This window comes from Oncorhynchus tshawytscha, linkage group LG02 (genome assembly GCF_018296145.1).
Source record: "Oncorhynchus tshawytscha isolate Ot180627B linkage group LG02, Otsh_v2.0, whole genome shotgun sequence".
In the NCBI taxonomy this organism is placed as follows: domain Eukaryota; kingdom Metazoa; phylum Chordata; class Actinopteri; order Salmoniformes; family Salmonidae; genus Oncorhynchus; species Oncorhynchus tshawytscha.
In genome coordinates this window covers 64,819,603-64,839,833 of record NC_056430.1, presented here as the reverse complement: position 1 = coordinate 64,839,833, position 20,231 = coordinate 64,819,603, and the positions used below count along the sequence as shown (strand labels likewise).

The window sequence follows — 20,231 nt, the reverse complement described above, 5'->3', positions numbered from 1 at the left end:
AGTACTTGACACTCAACAGTATCAGCTTCATACAGCCCACTAATACGTTAGAGGTTTGATGCTAGACGTGGTGTATGGGGAAACTTCCACTCTAAATACCGATGGGTATTTTCTTGCGGCTAAAGCACAACCCTGACTTGGCTTTAGATTTCCTCAGCCGCCCTTTCCCAAACTCTAGTCTCTCTTAATCCATCAGAAACCAGCACCTCAGCCAATACTGTACAGAGGCATGGATAATCACCTTCCTGCAGAGAGCTGGTCCAATTAACAAGCATTCAGTTGATCCCCGGCCAGAGCCACCTTACTTGGAAAGCCTACCGGGAACTGTACCTTTCTTCAATGTTGGAAATGCTTCAGTCCACCAAGGTTAATTGGAATCAAGATTGGTTACTGTAGTTTGAAATTAAAGTAAAAATAAATTTTATTTCCCAACAGTTTTGTCAAGTTGATGAAGACCAAATAGATCACCACTAAGTTACTTTTGTATGAAACAATTTTAATGAAAAAATTTATAAAAAGGCAATTATTTACAAAGCGGTGTAACCACAATTGATTGCACACAGTTTGTTACAAATGATTGTAAAAGCAATTGTAAACACACAATTAGCCATTCCAGTGGTGTTTGCAAAAGTATAGAATGTTTAAAAAAGTATAGAGGTAAAGCGTTAGACTAACAACATTCATGTGGTACAAGAGTACATGCAGTATGCACGGTCTTTGTTTCAAATTGAAAAGCTGTAGGGTGTAAATGACAAATCTTGAACTATAAATGATGTCAGTAGGTAGAGTTGACCTATCACATTGGTTTACTGCAGAGTGGCCCTACGAGTCAAGAGGACAACCACAGATCCATGTTTCACAACTTCCAAAAAAGCTTTCACACATCAACTATAAATTAATTGGAAAAGCTCATTACCATACTGTTACCTAATTAATTCCAGTGCTGTTCACCCTCCATAAAAAAAAGTACAAAAGCTCAAACTAACTTCTGCACCTGCAAACAGCATTACAAAGCGATGCCTGCTGAGATTGCCTGGGAGGAGCCCCTTTCCAGCAACAGTTCAGTTCACTCTCAAAGGCAACCATCTAGTATTGGCTGGCAGCCTTCCTCCCACCAGACCAGATATGTCTCCAGGACGTCTACAATGAGGGCACAGAATGACGATGTTCTGCTGATCTGCCCATTTCATTCCATTGTGGAGGGTCAACCGGGAGGCCTGGGCGAGGAAGGTGACTGAAGTTTCAGTGACGTTTTAAGGTTAGATGAGAGCTCCGTCGTCCTCCACCCCAAGCAGCCCCTGCAGCTCACGAACCCCGGTGCACTCTGGGTCGATGAGATCGGCAGGTGTCTCCCCACACTCGTTCTCCGCCTGAGGGTCTGCGCCAATAGAAAGCAGGTACCTAGTGGGAGAAGCAGGGGGAAAAAGCATTCAGTCAAAGAAAGTATCCAAATGGTATGTGCCGCGCAGAGATAGTGAACCGTGAGATTCTTCAGGAGGAATATGACGGATCCTCAGTGTAGCTTACTGCTATTAGCGTATGAGTGCTACTCAAAATTCAGCCAAAGCGTGTTTTGGTTGGTCTTCCTTGCAATCACTTGACACTGTAAACCGTCAGTGTGAACTGCAGCCTAGTGACATTCAACATCTGAAAATTCCCCTATCCTGAAGTGCATTGAATTCCTGAACTTCAGGGATGCTGCATTGACATGGTATGGACAGCAGCATAAATACGCATTAGTCAGAGCAGTCAAGGCTTCAAGTTGATGTTAACAGTACATCAGCTCAAGTCCCACTTATGCCAGAGACCACTGACCTATCTTAATGTGTGTGGATAAAAAACTAAAAGCTAGTGACTGTAGATGTTGTGGGTATGCTAGGTGCGTTGACTCACTTGGCAATGTCAGGGAATCCATCACTGCAGGCCATGTGGAGAGGTGTCCAGCCCTCCTCGTCTCTCTGGTGGACGTCTGCTCCGTGCTTCACCAGCAGCTTCACACACTCCAGGTTCCCAGAGAGGACAGCCTCATGGATCGCTGCCATACCTGCAGAGCAGTCAATGGGAATGGACGGCAAATAGCATCTGTACAGGTTCATTTTAGGGACATTGAAGGGAACAGTCAATGATCAGTTTATACTGAGGTAGTATTCCATTACTGCACATGCCACAGAGAAGTCATTGCATCAATACCAGAGTGATTATAAATGATCACGTTTTTGGAACTGCCCAGTTGAAATCTAACCAGAGTCTGAAGACACTTCTGATGCTTCAAACTCTTGAATGGATTAAAATGGTTTTCATGTTGTTCTGATTTCATGGTGACTCACCAGAGTGGTAGATGGTTTCCAAGCTGACCCTCCTCTTTCTGATGAATAGTCCAATCCTGTCCAGCTCGCCCTGCCGGACGTAGTCCTGGAACACAATGTCGTTGGGGAAGTGGACGCTGCGGACTGGTTTGATCTGTGGAGAAGAGTGGGCGCAAGAGGAGCTGCTGGACTCCTTGGGGCCATAAGCCTGGATGCCCATGGACTGGCAGACTGGGTCCTGGTAGTACTTCATCCTTATAAAAGTTCAGTCTTGCTCAAAGAAAAAAAAAAAATGTTGTTTAAAATCTTCAAGCCTTTTTCAATGGTAAAATTATAAAGCAAAAGGCAGTGAAATTATTGAATTAAGATATGTCCTTCAAAAAAGGCCTTTCCTCTTGTCAACGGCTCTCGTGGTGCAGTGAGTGTCCTGTATGTTTCAGACAGCGGGGCAAGTCCTGTTCTGAAATCCAGGGCCTGCGTATAGACCTCTATATACTCTCTGCAGGGCTATTTTTGGTTCAGTCACCTGACAGGTCAAGTTCTAGAATTGGATGAGTGACCCTAAGAGGCGGGACCCTCCTACAATCCTGTCACAAGCACTGGACGCAGCTCATACTGCCAGCCATGACAGTAACCACAGATTCTGTTTTCACCCACAGCCTATTAGACCCCCCCCCACCACCACTTTTGAACTTAACCCCTCCAGCTCCCAGATGCTCACCATTCAAGATGCATGACAGCCACTGGTCACGCACCACTGAAGGGGGAGAACCTTCTCGTAAACAGGACATGGAAAGGGGGGTCAAGTGTAATGACTGGGCTGTTGAAAATAGCAATGTTGATAAAGTGTTTCAATTAGACTTCAGCAAATTAATCTGTCAGTCATATACTATGCATACCTTTAACGTTACAGAAGTGTAAATCAGTCAATATGGCTTTAGTTGTTGTGGGAAATTTACTGCAAGAGACTAATCCAGTAAGCATGACTTAAAAATTGGTACTCTTCATTGAATCATAGTTCCAGACAGGAGTACTGACTGTCCATGTGTTATAACCATTAGAAGCATTGGGCCCTAGTTACAGCCTATTTAAAATACTTTATTGGTTACATACGTTATTGCGGGTGTAGCAAAATACATGCACCCGTCTGTCAGCACCATCTTACTGGCATACGCACTATTTACTGGCATACGCACTATTTACTGGCTTAGGCATGTTATCATGGTAGGCAATCCAGTTGATAGTCTCCCTTTAAAACTCCACAGTATTGATATATTGAAACAATGTTCTAAAAAGTGCAAGAAAAAAAAGCTAAGTTACTTTTTCATATTTTTATTTATTTGGCCACCAGTTTCCACTTTTCCACATCAAATTCTATGTGATGGAATGCATTTGTTTCCAAGTCATTTCCCCCCACCCTCTTGAACAGCTGCTGTTGAACCTCACAACCCTCACCCCGGTCTGCCCTACTCAACCCTCCCATCCCAGCCAAACAGCAAAAACATTCACAACCTTGTCCCTGGACTTAGAAGAAAAAAGCAGATGCACTCAATCACCACCAGGCACACAAACATCTCCATGGGGATAAGAGCGTCAGTTAGAGCCGAAGCCAGAGGGATGGGGGCAGTACAGGTACGGTGGGGCTGTTGCACTGTTCCCCACCTCCCCAAAGACAACCAGGACAGAGACCGCTCTAAAGACTCGCAAAACACAGTTCCTTTTAAGTATCCAACCCCTCATACAGTAACCATGTGGAATCTGACGGCATAAACACAGTAGCCTGGTCTCAGATCTGTGTGTGTCATCTGGTCAAGACTATAGGAGTTGGCGAGACTGCACAAACAGATCTGGGTCCAGGCTATGAACACAGTGATACAAACAGAAACCGTCCTGGGCCTCCCCACAAATCCCAGGTCAAACAGAGTCAGAGGGCCAACTCCACCCCAGCTTAAAACTTTAGCTGGGCATTACTGGTATACACACATTATTTAATGACAGATTTTAAAAAATATATATTGAATGAAAATACAATTAAATAAAACAAGCTAATTCCAAAGTATATTTTTTCTTTCTTTAAAAAAAAGTAAGTCAGTAGCCATGCTGAAATGAGGGGAACTGAAAAACATGATTTGCAGACTTAGAGGGAATGAAGGCAGAGAGAGAGAGATGAATAGTGACCCTCAAGATTGGTCTCAGCTACAGATGCATATATTGCTTTCCAGGGGCCTCTGCTACACGGAACACGTTGCTTCTTTATTTTGTTACTCTTTACAAAAAGACAATAGGATGGCCCCAAGTCCCCTGAGAGATCAGTCCATACATCCCACCATATAACACCTCTGGCCCTCAGAAAGCCTAGTAGAAGAACAAGGACATTAGCAGCCCCCATCCCCCTACCCCTAAAAACCAGCTACACCACAAAACTGCACCATCCTCACACTGAAGCAGACTGGGGGAAAGTAATTTGAGAACTGACAGGTACATAACCCAATTTGTGGATCCAACTGGAGAAGTCAAGCACAGTATCTTAATGCCATTTAACATTTTGGCAATACAACTCCATCGTTTGATTGATGAGGAACGTTGGTAATGAAAAAAGCCGTTAAGACCACGAGGTGCCGTTCTGCTTTGTTGAGTTCCCATGACAAGGGGACAGACGAGTCCATCTGGTCCAGCGGGAGGGAGAAAGGGGATAGAGGTTGTCGAGGTGGCTTCAGGAGGGGGGCTGGCCGAGGGTCCTGCCACATCTGACGACAGACTGACTGAGGAGCAGTTAAAGGAGAAGTATTAGTGTTCACAGAACAGGGGTGGAAGTGACGGTGGGTGGTTGGTAAAAGGGGTGGGGGTTCGTCTCTCCTCTCTCCTTCGCCGGGTCTTATAACTCGTCGTGGTCGCCACCGTCGGCGTCAGAGTCACTGTCCTGTTCGTCCAGGTCCACCATATCCTAGGAGGAGGAGAGAGATGGTCTTTAACACCTGCCTGGAGGAAGCCGCTCTAAGTCTGCCCTGACTGGGCATGCAGTTCTTGGGAGTAGAAAGCTTGGATGCTATACGGAACATTGTGGTGGGAGGATACTACGCAGCTCATTTTGTGTGGTTGTCCTGACACATTAAACCATATGCTCAAATGTTGTTGTTTTAAAAATTGGCAACATGACATAATTGAAAGGTTGTTGAAAAAAACCGTGACCTGGAGAAACCCATGTCCATCTATGGCGAAACATATGTACATAAGAAAACGTAAGGACAAGACGTGTGGGGCACTGAGGTTTAACTGAAAGGCCCTCCATGCCCATTCATCACTTTTGTCAGCCTGCATGAACAAATACAGCATGGTAACCCAAACAGTATGTCATTAATAATGAATAACACGGTTTTACTAACTTCGTATGTATATACTGCATTGTAGACCAGGCATATCCTATTTAACTAGTGCTGTACATATACTATTCTTCACATATCCATCCATCCATACACAGTGCATTCAGAAAGTATTCAAACCCCTTTAACTATATTTTGTTACATTAGCCTTATTCTAAAATGAATTAAATTGTTAGCTTTTCTCAACAAAGAACTGAGTAAAGGGTCTGAATACTTACATAATGGGATTTCAGTTTATTTTTAATGAACTTGTTTTTTGCTTTGTCATTATGGGGGGGGAAATTATGTAATCTATTTTAGAATATGGCAGTCACAAAAAATGTGGAAAAGTCAATGGGTCTGAATCCTTTCCGATTGCACTGCACATTCTATCCACGTTGTCTAATCACAAACACTTCGGACTCAGACATTGCTCGTCCTAATATTTATAGATCCCTTAAATACACTTTTACCTTTTAGATGCATGTATTGTTAAATATTACTACACTGTTGGAGCTAGGAACAAGCATTTTACTACATTCGCAATAACATCTGTTAAATGTGTATGCAACCCAAAGAAATTTGAAATGACAGTCTTGCAAAGAGGCCATTCAGTCACAGCTGCCGGGGGGAGGGACACTTAACTGAGGATGTGGGGGTGAGGAAGTTGGGGTTGAGGATATTGACTTGCACGTTCGGACAGGAGGTCTGGTCCCAAGGGACAGCCTGGTAAACAGCAGCGACAGCTGCAGTTGGCATTAGTGACCGCAGTCGGGGAATGGTCTGCAATTAGACTTCTGAGAAGGGAGTGTGGTAGGTGGGGTGTGTGGTAGTGGGATGAGGGCCTTCAACTAGTTTGAGCTGGATCTCCAGTGGGTTTTGGATACAGGCCCTGGTCTTAGCACCCAGTTCGGTGCCAGGGAAGGAGCGAAACCCCACCCGCATCTCAAAAAGCCACCAGGCTTTTTTTATAGAAGCATTAGAGAGATGTGCAAGAAGTCTCGGATGACGACATCATAAGGAACATGATTAAATTTCTCAAAATGTCTTACTCCATTTCGTGCATTACCCCATACACCTGGGCATTAGGGAATATCCTGGTATAAATTCTATTAGTCAGAATTATTACAATCTTAGGTCAGAATTTTGAGTGGGTAAGGTTTGTCATCTCCTTCATTGATGACAGACATGGGCTGCTGGACTAATGACTGTCTATGCCTTAATGGGTCATGTATTGAGCGTGCCTGTCTGGCTGCTTGTTGTGCTTGAAGACTTCATGGAAGTCTGTCAGCTTGACCTACATCTCCACTAGAGCCCGTTTCCTCCAGGTTGGATTGGAAAGTGAGATGGGGAAAGACACCAGACTTCAACACTGACAAATAAATAACCATGCAAATACCCATTACAACGGTTTCTGCATTGTCCTGAGGCAAAGAGTAGGCTTCACTTCTATTTATTTTATTTAACCTTTATTTAACTAGGCATCTCAAGAATTTGTTCTTAACTATTTACAATGACGGCCTACGAACAGTGGGTTAACTGCCTTGTCCAGGAGCAGAACGACAGATTTTGACCTCGTCAGCTCAGGGATTCGATCTAGCAACCTTTCAGTTACTGGCCCAAAAACTAACCACTAGGCTACCTGACTTTTTAATCGACTTAAAAAAATAGGTAGGCATGTGACCCTAATTCAAGTTACCCAAATCTTCAGGAGTGGTGGTCCTGTGGGTCTATTCTGGGTGACCTACAGGATACTGAACATCCCCCCCAAAAGACACCTGGTGTGATAAGACACCTTGCTTGCGCGAATCTTGGGACAGTTTCTAGGGAGAATTCAATTGATCAGGATGCGTTGCACCAAAAGTTACACCTTCTCCAACATTGCTGTATTCTCCTGCCCATCAATGCATTACTCTTACTGGATAAGGTTTGGCTGTAACTCAAACGCATCATTTTTTGACAGTTTGAAAGCGGCCTTGAGCAACATTCCCATTTCAGCGTGTACTCAGCATATGACCGTGTAAAAAACAAGTCATTGTGATCAAGGTGGGCGTTTTTAGATCAAAACTACATGCAAAACAATTGGGCTTTGAAAGAGTTTGCACGATTTCATTTTGACCGCATAGCAATGCAAGTCTGTCATGCAAACATAATTGTAGTGTCTGCTTAAGCATGAAGACAAACCGTTGTTCATACCAATCCAAGGGGTGTACTTACATCAATCCCATCATCCTCCTCCCCTTCCTCTCCAGCCGGTGCTCCGCCATCCTTGCCTCCGCTCTCCAGGAACTTGGTGAAGCCCTCCAGTGTCCTCTCACCATTGTAGTCGACCACCTGCATGGAAGAAAATCACATGAATCAAACTTCTAAAGCGATTCAAATTGACATATTTCCATTAGAAGAAAATGCTCTAACCAAGCCAGACTGCATGCACCACCAACTATCAAATGGGGCATAATTGGAGCTAGAAAACCCCAAGAAACTCCAGTGGTCCATTTGTCAAATAGCTACTGAAATCCTATCCAAATGTCTTATTTTTCAAATCAGCCTGTGGGGTCCCTCAACAACACGTGCTAATTTGAATCTGGAGCCAAAAACCTTTGATGCCTCCAGCCATCTTCAGATCTGTGCCAATGAGCAGTCAAGAGGAGATACCCAACTATTGATGGATGAGAGAAGGCCAAAGGTGTGTTGTTTATGGCCCTTCTCAGTTACTATAGGGCTGCCCTTGAGATCGGTCTTTAGGACAGTCGCAGAGCTCTGCCTCCAGACCCATGTAGTCTTAGCCAGTCAGTTAATACAGAGCATAGCGAGCCAACAGACAGAGGCAGAGCCTGGGGCTACTCGTGCAGCTGCCTCCTTCCCTAGCCATCTCTGGCTCTGTCACAAGGAGGAATGGCTCAGGGTCAGGGTAAACCCCAGGGCTCTTCACAAGGGGAATCCCAACACATAGCTCCCAATTAAGGCTGCCAACCTCTTCCAGGAGGCTTTCTGTAGTTGACCGCTATGGGCTATAGTTCAGCAGGGTGGTTGGCATGCCTCTGTGGGGGGGGGGGGTTGAGTGCCAGGGTGGTCTTTAAAGCAGATGTGCATTTAGTCATCTTGAATCTTGTTCTGAAGTGGTAAAATCCTAACCACACTGCTAAACCTATTGCCTAACCTGAAATTAAAAAGCATTTTTTAAATATAGCCAATTGACATTCCAGCTGGCCTATCTAAGGGGAAATGCTCAGCTCTGCCTCTAAGACAAGACTCATGACAATAAATGCCAACCTGCTCTTTAAGAGCTGGGGTGAGGGTCTCAAGAGGATCCCAAGAGGGTGAGGGCATTATCGAGCAGCCATAAAAAGAGGGGTTGTGTTTGGTAGAAGTGGTAAACACCACCACAATGGCAGAGTCACTCAGGGGGCCAGCAGGCTTGGGTTTCTGCATGTGTGGCTGGCGCTGCTAAATCAACCCTCCTTGTGAGTGCGACAGCTACTTAACCTGAACATAACCACACACCCACCTAGAATGCTGTGAAATGAAAGATGATATTTCAGTAGGGTGGATGGGTCTGGGTGGATGGTGGGTGGCCAAAAGCCATGCTTCTGAGATGTTTACCGAAAGAGTCAAAGCCCAGAATGGGTTGTGTTACTAACCGACAGGGGATTCGATATTTCTTGCGAGGGCTTGGTTTGGAAGTGTGAGACCCGTGCTCAAATGCCAGGATATTTAACACTGGCTATGTTGGGGAAATGAGCCAATTAAAAAAATATATGTCGTCATGTTATCCAAAAGTGGAATTACACCTTGGCCATTCCAAAATGGGGTTGTAGTGATGCAATAATCTCATCACATTTGGGTATATAGCAGAGCCCCTCTGTCTCACCTCAAACTCCATCCCCTAGTGTGGGACAGAGGAACTGACCCATGTCAATGAAAACGTCAAGATATACATTTGGGAGTCAACTGCCAACAGTTACAAATGGCTGCTAACACTGACAGACATTCCACATCGTTTCAGTAGACTGACCTTGTGCTCGTCGCCTGCGGGGAAGAACTTGAGTGTGGGGAAGCTGTGTACTTTCACTGTCTCGATCTCGTTGGCTGTGGAGTCCATCTTGGCCACGACGATATCGGCGCTGTCCAGGTACTTCTCGCCCAGTTTGGTCCAGATGGGGTCAAGCTGTTTGCAGTGGCCGCACCAGGGTGCATCTGCAGTGGTGAGAGCAGAAGAGCAGTCAGGGATAAGAGCATTTTCATGTCCCATACAAGCTCATTGATCATCACCTGAATGCTTAGGCTGGTTATTTATTGTATTGCATGATGTTACTTTGCCCTCCATTTGTATCCACAGTAGAAGTATCGCGACATTGCATCAGCATGGATATATACACTCACTGACGTACAGATACACATGCGTGGAAAACATAATGCACAGCTGTATCGGATCATTTATACAATGGAAAGTGACTGGAATAGGGGAATGGCTTGCCAAGGGCCCATTAATTCAAGCCTGTGGGCTGTAGTTGCCGAGGTTGGCAGTTAGGTTTACGACAGCTGTGCCTCTCTACAATGCCATCCTGCCCCGGCAACCCAGACACTGGGACACTTCACGCAGAGAGCATAGCACGTGCGCCCCCAGCTAATCGCCCTCGCTCCCCTCAACCGACTAGGAAATACCCTCCAGTCGTATGAGAACCTGACCCCCCCGGTCAGTGACCGTAAGCCACTTCACATTAAAGCCCAGGGATGGAAAATTCCTCACTCTGGCTCAGCACAACAGTGGAGGAAAGTTTAGTAGTTGTGAGCTATAAAAATCTCCTCCTGAGACTAAATTTATCCCAATGTTTCCTTATTCAGTCTTGGGTTACACGTTGATTCGTGTGGAGGGCTGATGGAATGATCTTAGGTCCCGGTCTCTTGTACATCTGCTGGGGCTTAGCACAAAGGTGCAGGGGGCATCGCCAGGGCTAGGAGAAAGACTCCTGTTTCAGACTCAGGATAGCTTCCCACCTCCACGTGGGCGGTGTAATCAAAAGAGCGCACCTCAAAATATATCAGGGCCATCGACCCCTGAAAAGTGAGCCTGTTGGCCACCTGGGGCTTACATATGGTATTGATGAGAGGGGGTAATACTCACAAAACTCAACGAAGACGTTCTTTTTGGGGTCGAAGACGACCTCCTCAAAGTTCTTGCCGACCAGGACTCTGACGGGGTTCTTGTCCCAGTCTTCAGGGATGTCCTGGCTCATGAGGTGGGGCTGTGGGGGGAGGAGACACGAAGGAGAGATTTACGATGGATTACATGACTTTTGCAAAACTAAGAATGAGCAGAATTATGTTAGTTCCAAACGAAGCAACACTAGAATTATGGGTCATTTCTCTGCTGAATGGTACAGAAACATGATTCCCAAGTCATGAGGCATACTCTTATAGAATGGAAATGATGCAAAACCTGCACAGCGCAGACACTCAAACCACTAAAATAAATATGGAGTCTAACCAATACTTGCTAGTTCAGGTTTGTGATGCAGGCCCACAATTGGTTGTCTCCCTAAAAGTCCTAACAACTGGCACTAATCCTTATGACCTGACAATTGTCATTTGTAACACTTTCTGGCACAGCATGTCAGCCTACATCTGCACTTTCAAGCCACTGCCATTGACGCCCAGCCATCGAGGTATGATGACTGCACTGCAGTGACCTAACAGTGACTGGTTCATCAATGTCTACAGTAGGGCACAGCTGTTCTCACTGTCTAGGCTGGGCTGTGGCCTACTGTACTGTACTTAGCAGTCAGGGGCACCCCAATGATCTAGAAACCCCAGTAACAGCCTAACCCTGTAATCTGAGTAACACTCTGTCCTAAAACACACACACGGAGCATGTACACTTGGAAAGTCTGTAGTCATTGTTAGGCCCACACACACACCTTGAGTTTTCCCTCTGTGAAGAGTGTGCAGAAGGCGACGATGTTGTCGGCAGTGATGGCCTCGCTCTCGGGCCTGTACTTGGTCATCTCGTCCTCCAGCGTGATGAGGCGGATGGCAGGACACTCCTCTTTCTTCAGCCCAAAGAACTCCAGGATGCGCTGGTTGTCGTCCACCTCGCTGTCGATGAAGATGAACAGGATCTGGGGGAGTCGAGGAAGAGGATGAAATACAAGGCGTATGTATCTAGCTTTTAGTCTAGGTAGTTATTCTATATACACTCCAGTACAGTCTCAATGGTACATACCGACACAGTGCTGCACATGCAGTAAATTACTTTAAAGGCGTTGGATGAAAAATAACTCCCTTTCTCATAATAAATAAATCAGGAATAACGAGCAAACAGCCTTTACTGGAGATCGGGTACAATGAATGAAGGTCGTCACTTTCAGTCTGGTCCACCCACCTTGCCCTTGAATCCCTCTGATGCCTTCTTGAACTCGACCATTTTGTCAGCGAAGTCGGAGGCAGCCTTGGGCACGAACATGAGGATGTGAGACTTGATTTCTCCTCCGAAGATCTTGGGGGCGGTCTGCAGAGAAAACACAATGTCATGAAGCACGAATGTCAGACACGGGGAACAAAGCTTGGGATTATAAACGCTTGTATTAAAGTTGTGGGAACGACACTGAAGGTTCTCGTGACAGCCGTCATAGGGCCTTGGTGGGGATGAGGCTGTCAATAGAATCTGTAGCTTAGTGTGACAGAGGAGAGAGTTCATCTGGATAAAAGGTGTATTTTCTGAGTGCGTGAGTCAGTGGATATTTGAGAGCACATGGGTTTCAGCGGTACAAAGCACGGCCATTACCTGTTCGGTAAACTCGATGACCAGAGGCAGCTGGTTGGCTTTGATGAAGGCCAGCAGGTCAGTCTTGCTCAGCTCTCCGTCAAAGGTGTTACGACCCTCATCGAACTGTAGAGGAGAAGACAGATGGAAACATTAGTTGAAAGCCAAACCTGTTAATACGTCACCAACTTTCCAGTTTAGTCCCATTTTATTATATTCTGCCTGTGAACTCCCCACAACACAGATTTACCAAACAAGCTCATTTAAATCCCTTTGGTAACCCCAGCTGAAGAAGTCAACATCAGGCTAAAATGGGTTTTTATTGAGTGTTAAGAATAGCAGTACAGTGCCTGTCAGCCCTTACTGGTACACAAAGGGAAAGTTGGGAGACCACAGGAGTGTGTGTCAAGGTTGAATCACACACACAGACCGAGAGAAAGCAGACAATAGTGGGGTAGTATGATGACTGATGAGTAGGGGGCTTACCGGGCAATAAGATGAGGGATCCCATCCATGTCTCATTAGAGGTGGAGGCTTAAGCCTTTAAAATGACAGGCAGAAATCTAATGAATTGTGACATGTAACGGCCTGCCGTTAACCTGGCCCTCCCTGACCACTAAAGGGCAATGATATAAAAAAGTAGGATTAAAAAAAAATTCTCAGCAGATAGAGATGGAAACAGGTTTATGGGTTTAAGGCTTATGGGTGACATCTGTTTTTAAATGTCAGATGGGAATCTTACTTCTGCTGAATAGGAGCCAAATCCTAACTTGAGATCTAACACACATTTTCTTCCATAGACATCAGTGCCTTTTCTCAAGTTTGATATTCAGCCATATGCCTCATACCGGAAGACTTTCAGACCATGTTTACAACTACTCAACCCAAACCCCCACTAGCGGCTGGCTTCTTTCCTTGTTGACCAGTGATGACTTATCAGGTGAAAGGAAGACTGCATTTGACATAATGTCTGATTATCTATGAAAAGGCAGGAATGTGGCCATAACATGTCGCATAACAACTAATGGAAAGTCCATGTGGACTGTGACCTAGTTCAGCCCAGGTCCGTTTAATCTGACAAGATTTGGCTTCGAAATACAGATATCCAATTACCACATCTGTTCCTTTTAAGTATCATTGTCATTTGAGGGAGGGGAGAGGGTAAGACCATTACATGTCGGAGCCAAATTTAATGACCAGTTAACCTTCCCTGTAAAATCTGAATGAAGAGGAATCCCTCATCTTGCTATTAACGGGGAAATGCTTGTTGAAATGAGTGAATTCCTCAGACAGAGACTTGAGTATGAAGGAAGAATCTCAGGGGGGCTATATCAAAGATCACTTTCCCCTTCTTTTGAACTGTAAAGCACTGCACTTTACTTTAGAGACCAGCCAATGAGACTAGCAGGGGAACCCTATGACCTAATACAGTCGCTGCCAGTAACCCATCAGTGATAATCTAGACGTGTCTAGCTCAATGATCATGGTTACACAATGATCAGGGTAGTAATTTTGAAAGAGATGAAACAATTTGCGTGATTACATCATACTGAATCTAAGTATTCGCTCCGTACCTTCTTGAAGAGGACTACGCCATCCTTGGACACCTCGAACTTGGAGTAGACGGCGTCGTTGGAGGTGATGCCGAACGGAACATCATCGATGGCCTCTGCAGCATTCAGGAAAGCCTTGGCTCCCTCAGACTCGACATCCTGGAGGACAAAGAGACCCTTAGCTTAGATGCAGTCATACATGAACCGTAAGACTCATTAATGATTAACACATGCCCATCTATGCCTTGACTCATTTGAACTGAAAATGATTTGTATGTATTTTTATTGAAAATAAGCCAAACATTTGATCGGGCCTGAAAAAGTGAAACAACTAGCTGTCTAGTGGGAAATGGGACTTAGTTGGCACTAAACTTTCCTTCAAAGAATCCCTAGAGATCGACCTTGTAGTAGCACAGTGACCGTGCGCAGCTAGGCCAGAAGTCATTGTCTCACCTTGAAGAAGCCGATGACTGCTACCTCGTTGTCTGCAATCATGGACTCCGCCTCGGCGACCTCCCCCAGGGTGGAGGCTGCTGGTCCAGTGCGCTTCTTCAGCCAGTTGACGATGTCATCAGCCTGTCTGCCAGCTGCAGGAAGGGAACAACAGTTCTAGTAAGTCACTATGGCAGCGTTCAAACATTAATAATGTATGAGATTGATTCCCTACTTCCTTTATTTGTTGTACTGTAATGTATTCACTGAGCAGACAAGGTTGGCCATGGTAAATACAAGAGAATGGCAAGCCTACCTTCATGTTTTCTAATCATGTACAGATCAGAGATGACGGCAAGGGCGGACGCAAGGATGCATTTTGAATATTGGAACAGGGCCCAGGTCACATGACCAGGGCTGGCTGAATAGAGTCTAATGGTACGGGCCGACACGGACAGATCAAACAAAGCTTCAGGCAGAAGAGCTCATTCACTCTGCCACGACTGTGTTGTACTTGAGTAAACACAGCTCCAAGTTTTGCTGCCATTATTCTACTTATGAGGGACAAAGGACAGTTTAAGATCTCTCATTTAATAAAGTATTTCTTATCTTATTTGGTCACACCAGCACTGTTACTGGCAGACAAAGGAAAAAGGTAGCAACATTCCTCTGCGATTCGTTTGCCCCACCAGAGAAGACTTAAGCTCTCTAAGAACCAATGTGTCCCAATTAAGTGGACTGACTCATGATTAACCTGCATGTTATTCTAAAAAGAGCCAATGACGCAACAGCGGAGCAACACCGCTGAGCGACGCTGCAGCCAGGCCAGACAGACAACTGGAGAAGGGATACTGCTGCCTGTGGCCTTGAGTGCTCCGCTTTTAGTCCAGAGAGAGCAAGTGCTGGAAGTTAAGCCTGTCCTCTCCCTCCCACCCCTTAAAAAAGAAAACAGCCCGTCAGTGAGCAAACGTGAGGAACTGCACATTGCCTGGCTGGGGGGATGGGCGGGAGAGAGCATGGATAGAATGTGTGGAGGAGGGAGGGGCCCCTTCATTTAGTCATAGTTATATGGGGAAGAGTGAATGTGCCATTGGCTAACACACACTTGGCTGATAAGATCACATAACCAGCATAAGAAAAGGCAGTACTTTGTGTCTGAGCCATCCTTCAGAAAATAATTACCTGATCATACAAATGATCTATGGCAGATGATCATACCCAGACTACATGACACAGCTTATCACTTTGTTGGTAATAGTTGTCCCAGTCCCTGAGGTACTTAGACATTGAGTAATTAGGTTGTTCCAGATTTAGTCATTGAGATCATAATAATTTACAACAGAATAATTTGGCAGTTGATAATCTTATTTGATATAATTGGATATTTGAAAACAGAAAGTAATTTAAGGTAGATCCTTGTCCAATTGACTTGTGAAAGTGAAAAACAGGGCAAAATTTCTAACAGCTATCCAAGTACACAGAAATAGTCCAGTTCTGCCTATGGACTCAGTCCACGATCATGTCAAGCGCATTACAAATCAAATCAAATTTTATTTGTCACACACATGGTTAGCAGATGTTAATGCGAGTGTAGCGAAATGCTTGTGCTTCTAGTTCCGACAATGCAGTAATAACGAACAAGTAATCTAACTAACAATTCCAAAAAACTACTGTCTTATACACAGTGTAAGGGCTGTATCTAGGGCTGTGACGATTATGGAATTTAAGGTTACGATTAATTGTCATGCAAAGACAGTTACCATAATTTATTTTATTTTTTTAAATTTTAAGTGTAGCTTATAGACCAATGCATTATAGGAAAATTAATTACAACATACCTAATGAAAACACAGCTTTGGAGAACCCCCCCAGTCTGAAAAACAAGTGGTTTTGACGGCTTGGAACTTTTGGAAATAAAGCTTCATCCCGCATGTGACATTCTGCTCATAAAATAATGAAACTTAACACTTTATGTAAAACTGAACTGCTATTGGGTGAACTGCATCTCCTTAAATATGAAGTTGAACACCCCCCTTCTCCTGAAATTAACGGTACGACGATTCTGATTGGTACTTTCTTTAGTTCACAGTTATTGACGGTTATACGACAATCGTGCCAGCCCACGCTGTAACATACATCTCTCCACTACACACCAGAGTACTCTTTGGGCGACTCCTTGTCTCCCCCCTTGAAGAACTTGATGGTAGGGTACCCCCGGACACCGTACTCCTGGGCCAGGTCTGCCTCCTCTGTGGCGTCCACCTTGGCCAGGCGGATCTCTGAGCCCTCTGCCTTCAGCATGCTGGCAGCTTTGGCATACTCCGGGACCAGGGCCTTGCAGTGGCCGCACCACGGGGCATCTGGAGCAAGAAAGAAATCGTAGAAAAAGAAAAATTAGACAACACAGCTTCAGAGTTGAGAGATTCACACCGACGGGTGAAGTAGATGCAAATACTGTAGTGACTCTGTTGATATACTGGGTTAACATTTGAGTGTTGCTACATGTTTGGGCCAAAGGGATGCTTTCTAATTACTAAACGAACACCAATATTGGTACAATGTTTGTATGGAGGGAGACATGCGTATTTAGAATTTCCAGTTAAGTGAGCAAAACATTTGCATACAGTAGGCTATTTAGAGGGCGTGGAAAAGTTTATTTTCAGTGAGCTCATTGAAAACTCAAATCTTGGGCTATAACTAAAATAGTGAAAAAGTTGCCTGAGAAGAGGTGGATTTCTATTCTGACTTATGGAGGACATAGAATGGCTTGTAAAGGTTCTGAATGCATGAAACCTATGAAAAAACCCATGAAAGTTTGAACAAACTTAACCTATTGACTGCCTGTGATGGTGTGATTAATGGGCCTTGAGATGTCAAGATATCACCATAAGCTTGACAAGTCCATTAAGCTTGGTTGTAAGTTCAAAGTCGAAACGATACTTCCTCAAATTATAAAACAATCCTACAGCAATTATTTTAACAAAATATGTTTATCGTTTCAAAACTTCAATAAAAAAATGAGTTGGTGCGTTTTCATTGCAGTGTTTCTTAGTTTCAGTGGAGAAAACCCCCAAGTTCCATCAGCCAGGAGAGTTACATTAAAGTTGAACAGATGATTGAACTTTGAAGTACACGTCAACTGAGCATCTCATGCAACCCTTCAGGTCCAGCCAGTCCGTGAGATACGTGAGCAAAGAGTTCAATCCCTCCCCCACGTCGCTCATTGGAATGTCCGAGTCGTGGAGTCCTCCGATTGGTCTGCAGGCTTGTCAGCTAAAAGTTCAGAATACCTCAGGGTTTGACAGTTGTAGCAGAACCTGCCTGCTGGTAACGTCAAAAGTACTTATTTAAGAAACCCATTGTACTTAAGAAAAAGTGGAAACCACCAAGTTCACAAGTTAATAAGCATTTAACAAATGTGTCGCAAAACCACTGCAGCAACTTGTGAATGTCAGTAAACCTAAATCAAAACAGCTTCTAACTGAACCCGGAGTAGAAAGTGTGCATGACCAGGAAACGATATCGAGCAATCGAAACTCAAGTGGTGAATGAATCAAACCATACACGTCACTCTTGCAACTAATGGAGTCTGATTGATGCATTCACACGACTGAATGGTGTCATCATCGCTCAAGAGATGCTTTGCCGGCAGTGTTGCACATAGCTAGAGTATTCTAAATCGTGCATTAAGTATTCTCTCAAGGGTACACAGAAGCACAAGCCATCCCTTGTAAGCTAAACAAACAATAAACTGTAGTCACGTTTATAAACTTCTAGATCTATGAAGCAACCAAGGCTGGTAAAGTAACCGGCACTTTCACAAACAAGAGAGGTCACAGACGAATGTGACTTCAGTTTTTTACTTCTCAGTCCTGTGACTGCTAGATCGGGATTCACTGAATGCTCAATTTGCCTGTGTGCCAGGTATACTACCTAGATAGTTAACTAAATGCAACAAAGTCCCGTACTAGTAAGGGTAATCAAATGTGCAGTAACTAGTTAACGTTAGCTAGCTGGGAATGACATTGCCTTAGATTCCGTCAAAATATATATAACGTTACTGCTTGAAATACAATGGCCAGCAGTGCAATCAACAGTTAATGTATGACACAGGCCTAACGTTAGTGAAATTGGTCGCGAACTAGCTAACGTTTGCCCAGAAAACCAATCAGGAAAGCTAGCTAGCTGACGTTGGAATGCCATTCCACCTTTGCGGTAGCTGAAGTGAAGCTGATAACACAACACGACAAGCGAACTCCGCTAGCATAAATGCGTGAACAAATTAGCAGGCAAGCAAACAATTTAAGTTGTCTCAGTCTTTATATGATCAGGTAGTTTACTTACAGAATTCAACTAGGATGTTTGGGTGAGCTTTCAAAGCCTCCTCGAAATTACTTTTCTTCAGCACCAGAACATCATCTTCTTCGCCGATATCAGCCCGGCTTAAAACCGCCAGTGTGCATAGTAGGAACAACTTCAACATAGTTGCTGTAGACTGCGGTTGCTAACAGAAAATGTGTACGTGCTACAAGTGAATGGGCTAACGACTGAAAGTGGTGTATTTATGTATTTTCTCGTTTTACAGTTAGAACTGTAGCTTGTATGTTGTGTCTACCGCTACTAATGTCGTGGCATTACGCGCAGGAACCAGAAGGGTCAGCCGTAGTGCGCAGGCGCATTTATGAGCTTGAAAGCTGCTCGTGTTGAATTGTGACTGGACCACAGCTGAAGGTACCTGGAAGTGAATCCAATTTGTCAATGGATGTGTATTGAAATCGATTGAAATTCTTTGCGGTCAGATTCTTGCTGATATTTCAGATTTGTTGACAAAAATAACTAAAATGCCTAAGAATGAAGGCTTAAGGTTTTATGCAGAAAAGGTGTTGAAACAGTATAATATTCTGGGAGGAGATGGCAGATGGAATGGCGAATTATACCTTATTATTCAAGACTGCAGTAAATGTGTTTTCAGTTTGCATATTGTTTTGATATTCGGGGGTTTGCTCGACAATACCTCATCAACATAAGGTCCTATGATGATTAGGGTGATATATAGCAAGGTACAGACTTTATTTCTTAAATGGGGCAATATTAAGGGCGCTATGTGGTCAATTCGTCAGCTGCATTCGCCATGCAGCATTTACGGTGATACGGCCTCTGCAAACATTCATACTTCTTGCGCTTTGCAGAGCAGCATGGAGCTGTTGTGAAGGAAGTACTCGAGGAAGTGATTTTGTTTTTATACAGGACCTCCCGCCCCCACCTACAGTCAACCAATCATGTCAATGCAGAGCTGTTTGGCTCCCTTGGCATTGTTGAAACATTTGAGAGGCGTAATTTGTAGCTCAATTTGGCTTCTGCTTGCCTTTGTAGGCTCCGAATTGCGTCTCACCCTCCACATGGAGCCTCCAACCACATTTTTTCAGATCAAGCATAAATTGGCTTTAAGAATTCCCTGAACTCGACAGAGGCTGTATCCCCTTAATAATGCAGATGTCAGGTTGAGCATGGAGCGACTTTAAAGAGCAGTCTTAAAACTGCAATCAGCCAAACTTGGTGTTTACAGAAACACTTAATTGTATCAAATGATCAAGAGATCTTAAACAGACTTAGTTTTTTCCCCACAACAATTAGATTTTAAAATAATTTTACATTAATATTTCTTGTGATAGGTCTACATTTCAATTGCTCACTGTCCATATGAGCTATAGCTCTAGACACGTGTGGTGGGTTCCTTGGCACCTTCTATTTTTTCCCAAAGTTCCTCCCCTTTGATTTCACTCAATGCACTCTGGGTGTGCACTCAACATTCACTCAA

The 20,231-nt window shown here is 44.3% G+C and overlaps 2 protein-coding genes across 2 annotated transcripts; both read right to left on the bottom strand.

Moving 5' to 3' along the window:
• Positions 1 to 475: 475 nt before the first annotated feature.
• On the bottom strand, positions 476 to 3,473 carry LOC112245609 (protein phosphatase 1 regulatory subunit 27-like). Its single transcript, XM_024413741.2, has 3 exons — positions 2,328 to 3,473; positions 1,894 to 2,044; positions 476 to 1,401 (listed from the first exon to the last, which is right to left on the bottom strand). The coding sequence occupies exons 1-3, from the start codon at positions 2,557 to 2,559 to the stop codon at positions 1,260 to 1,262; spliced, it is 525 nt and encodes a 174-aa protein (XP_024269509.1). The 5' UTR covers positions 2,560 to 3,473; the 3' UTR covers positions 476 to 1,259.
• Positions 3,474 to 3,622: 149 nt separating this feature from the next.
• On the bottom strand, positions 3,623 to 19,077 carry LOC112245580 (protein disulfide-isomerase-like). Its single transcript, XM_024413696.2, has 11 exons — positions 18,758 to 19,077; positions 16,567 to 16,773; positions 14,435 to 14,568; positions 14,003 to 14,140; positions 12,450 to 12,554; positions 12,048 to 12,173; positions 11,584 to 11,784; positions 10,791 to 10,911; positions 9,681 to 9,862; positions 7,883 to 7,999; positions 3,623 to 5,250 (listed from the first exon to the last, which is right to left on the bottom strand). Exons 1-11 carry the CDS (start codon positions 18,894 to 18,896, stop codon positions 5,182 to 5,184), a joined length of 1,539 nt encoding a protein of 512 aa, XP_024269464.1. The 5' UTR covers positions 18,897 to 19,077; the 3' UTR covers positions 3,623 to 5,181.
• Positions 19,078 to 20,231: the final 1,154 nt, after the last annotated feature.

What these genes read in the sequence shown, in the direction of transcription:
- LOC112245580 (XM_024413696.2), bottom strand. Translation starts at nt 18,896, where the DNA reads ATGTTGAAGTTGTTCCTACTATGCACACTGGCGGTTTTAAGCCGGGCT. An exon ending in CAGAGGGATTCAAGGGCAAG is followed by an intron (nt 11,785 to 12,047) that starts GTGGGTGGACCA and finishes CGACTCCCCCAG; the next exon opens with ATCCTGTTCATCTTCATCGA. An exon ending in GAACGTCTTCGTTGAGTTTT is followed by an intron (nt 9,863 to 10,790) that starts GTGAGTATTACC and finishes TCACCACTGCAG; the next exon opens with ATGCACCCTGGTGCGGCCAC.
- LOC112245609 (XM_024413741.2), bottom strand. Translation starts at nt 2,559, where the DNA reads ATGAAGTACTACCAGGACCCAGTCTGCCAGTCCATGGGCATCCAGGCT. An exon ending in GGAAACCATCTACCACTCTG is followed by an intron (nt 2,045 to 2,327) that starts GTGAGTCACCAT and finishes ACTGCTCTGCAG; the next exon opens with GTATGGCAGCGATCCATGAG. An exon ending in GGATTCCCTGACATTGCCAA is followed by an intron (nt 1,402 to 1,893) that starts GTGAGTCAACGC and finishes TTCTCCCACTAG; the next exon opens with GTACCTGCTTTCTATTGGCG.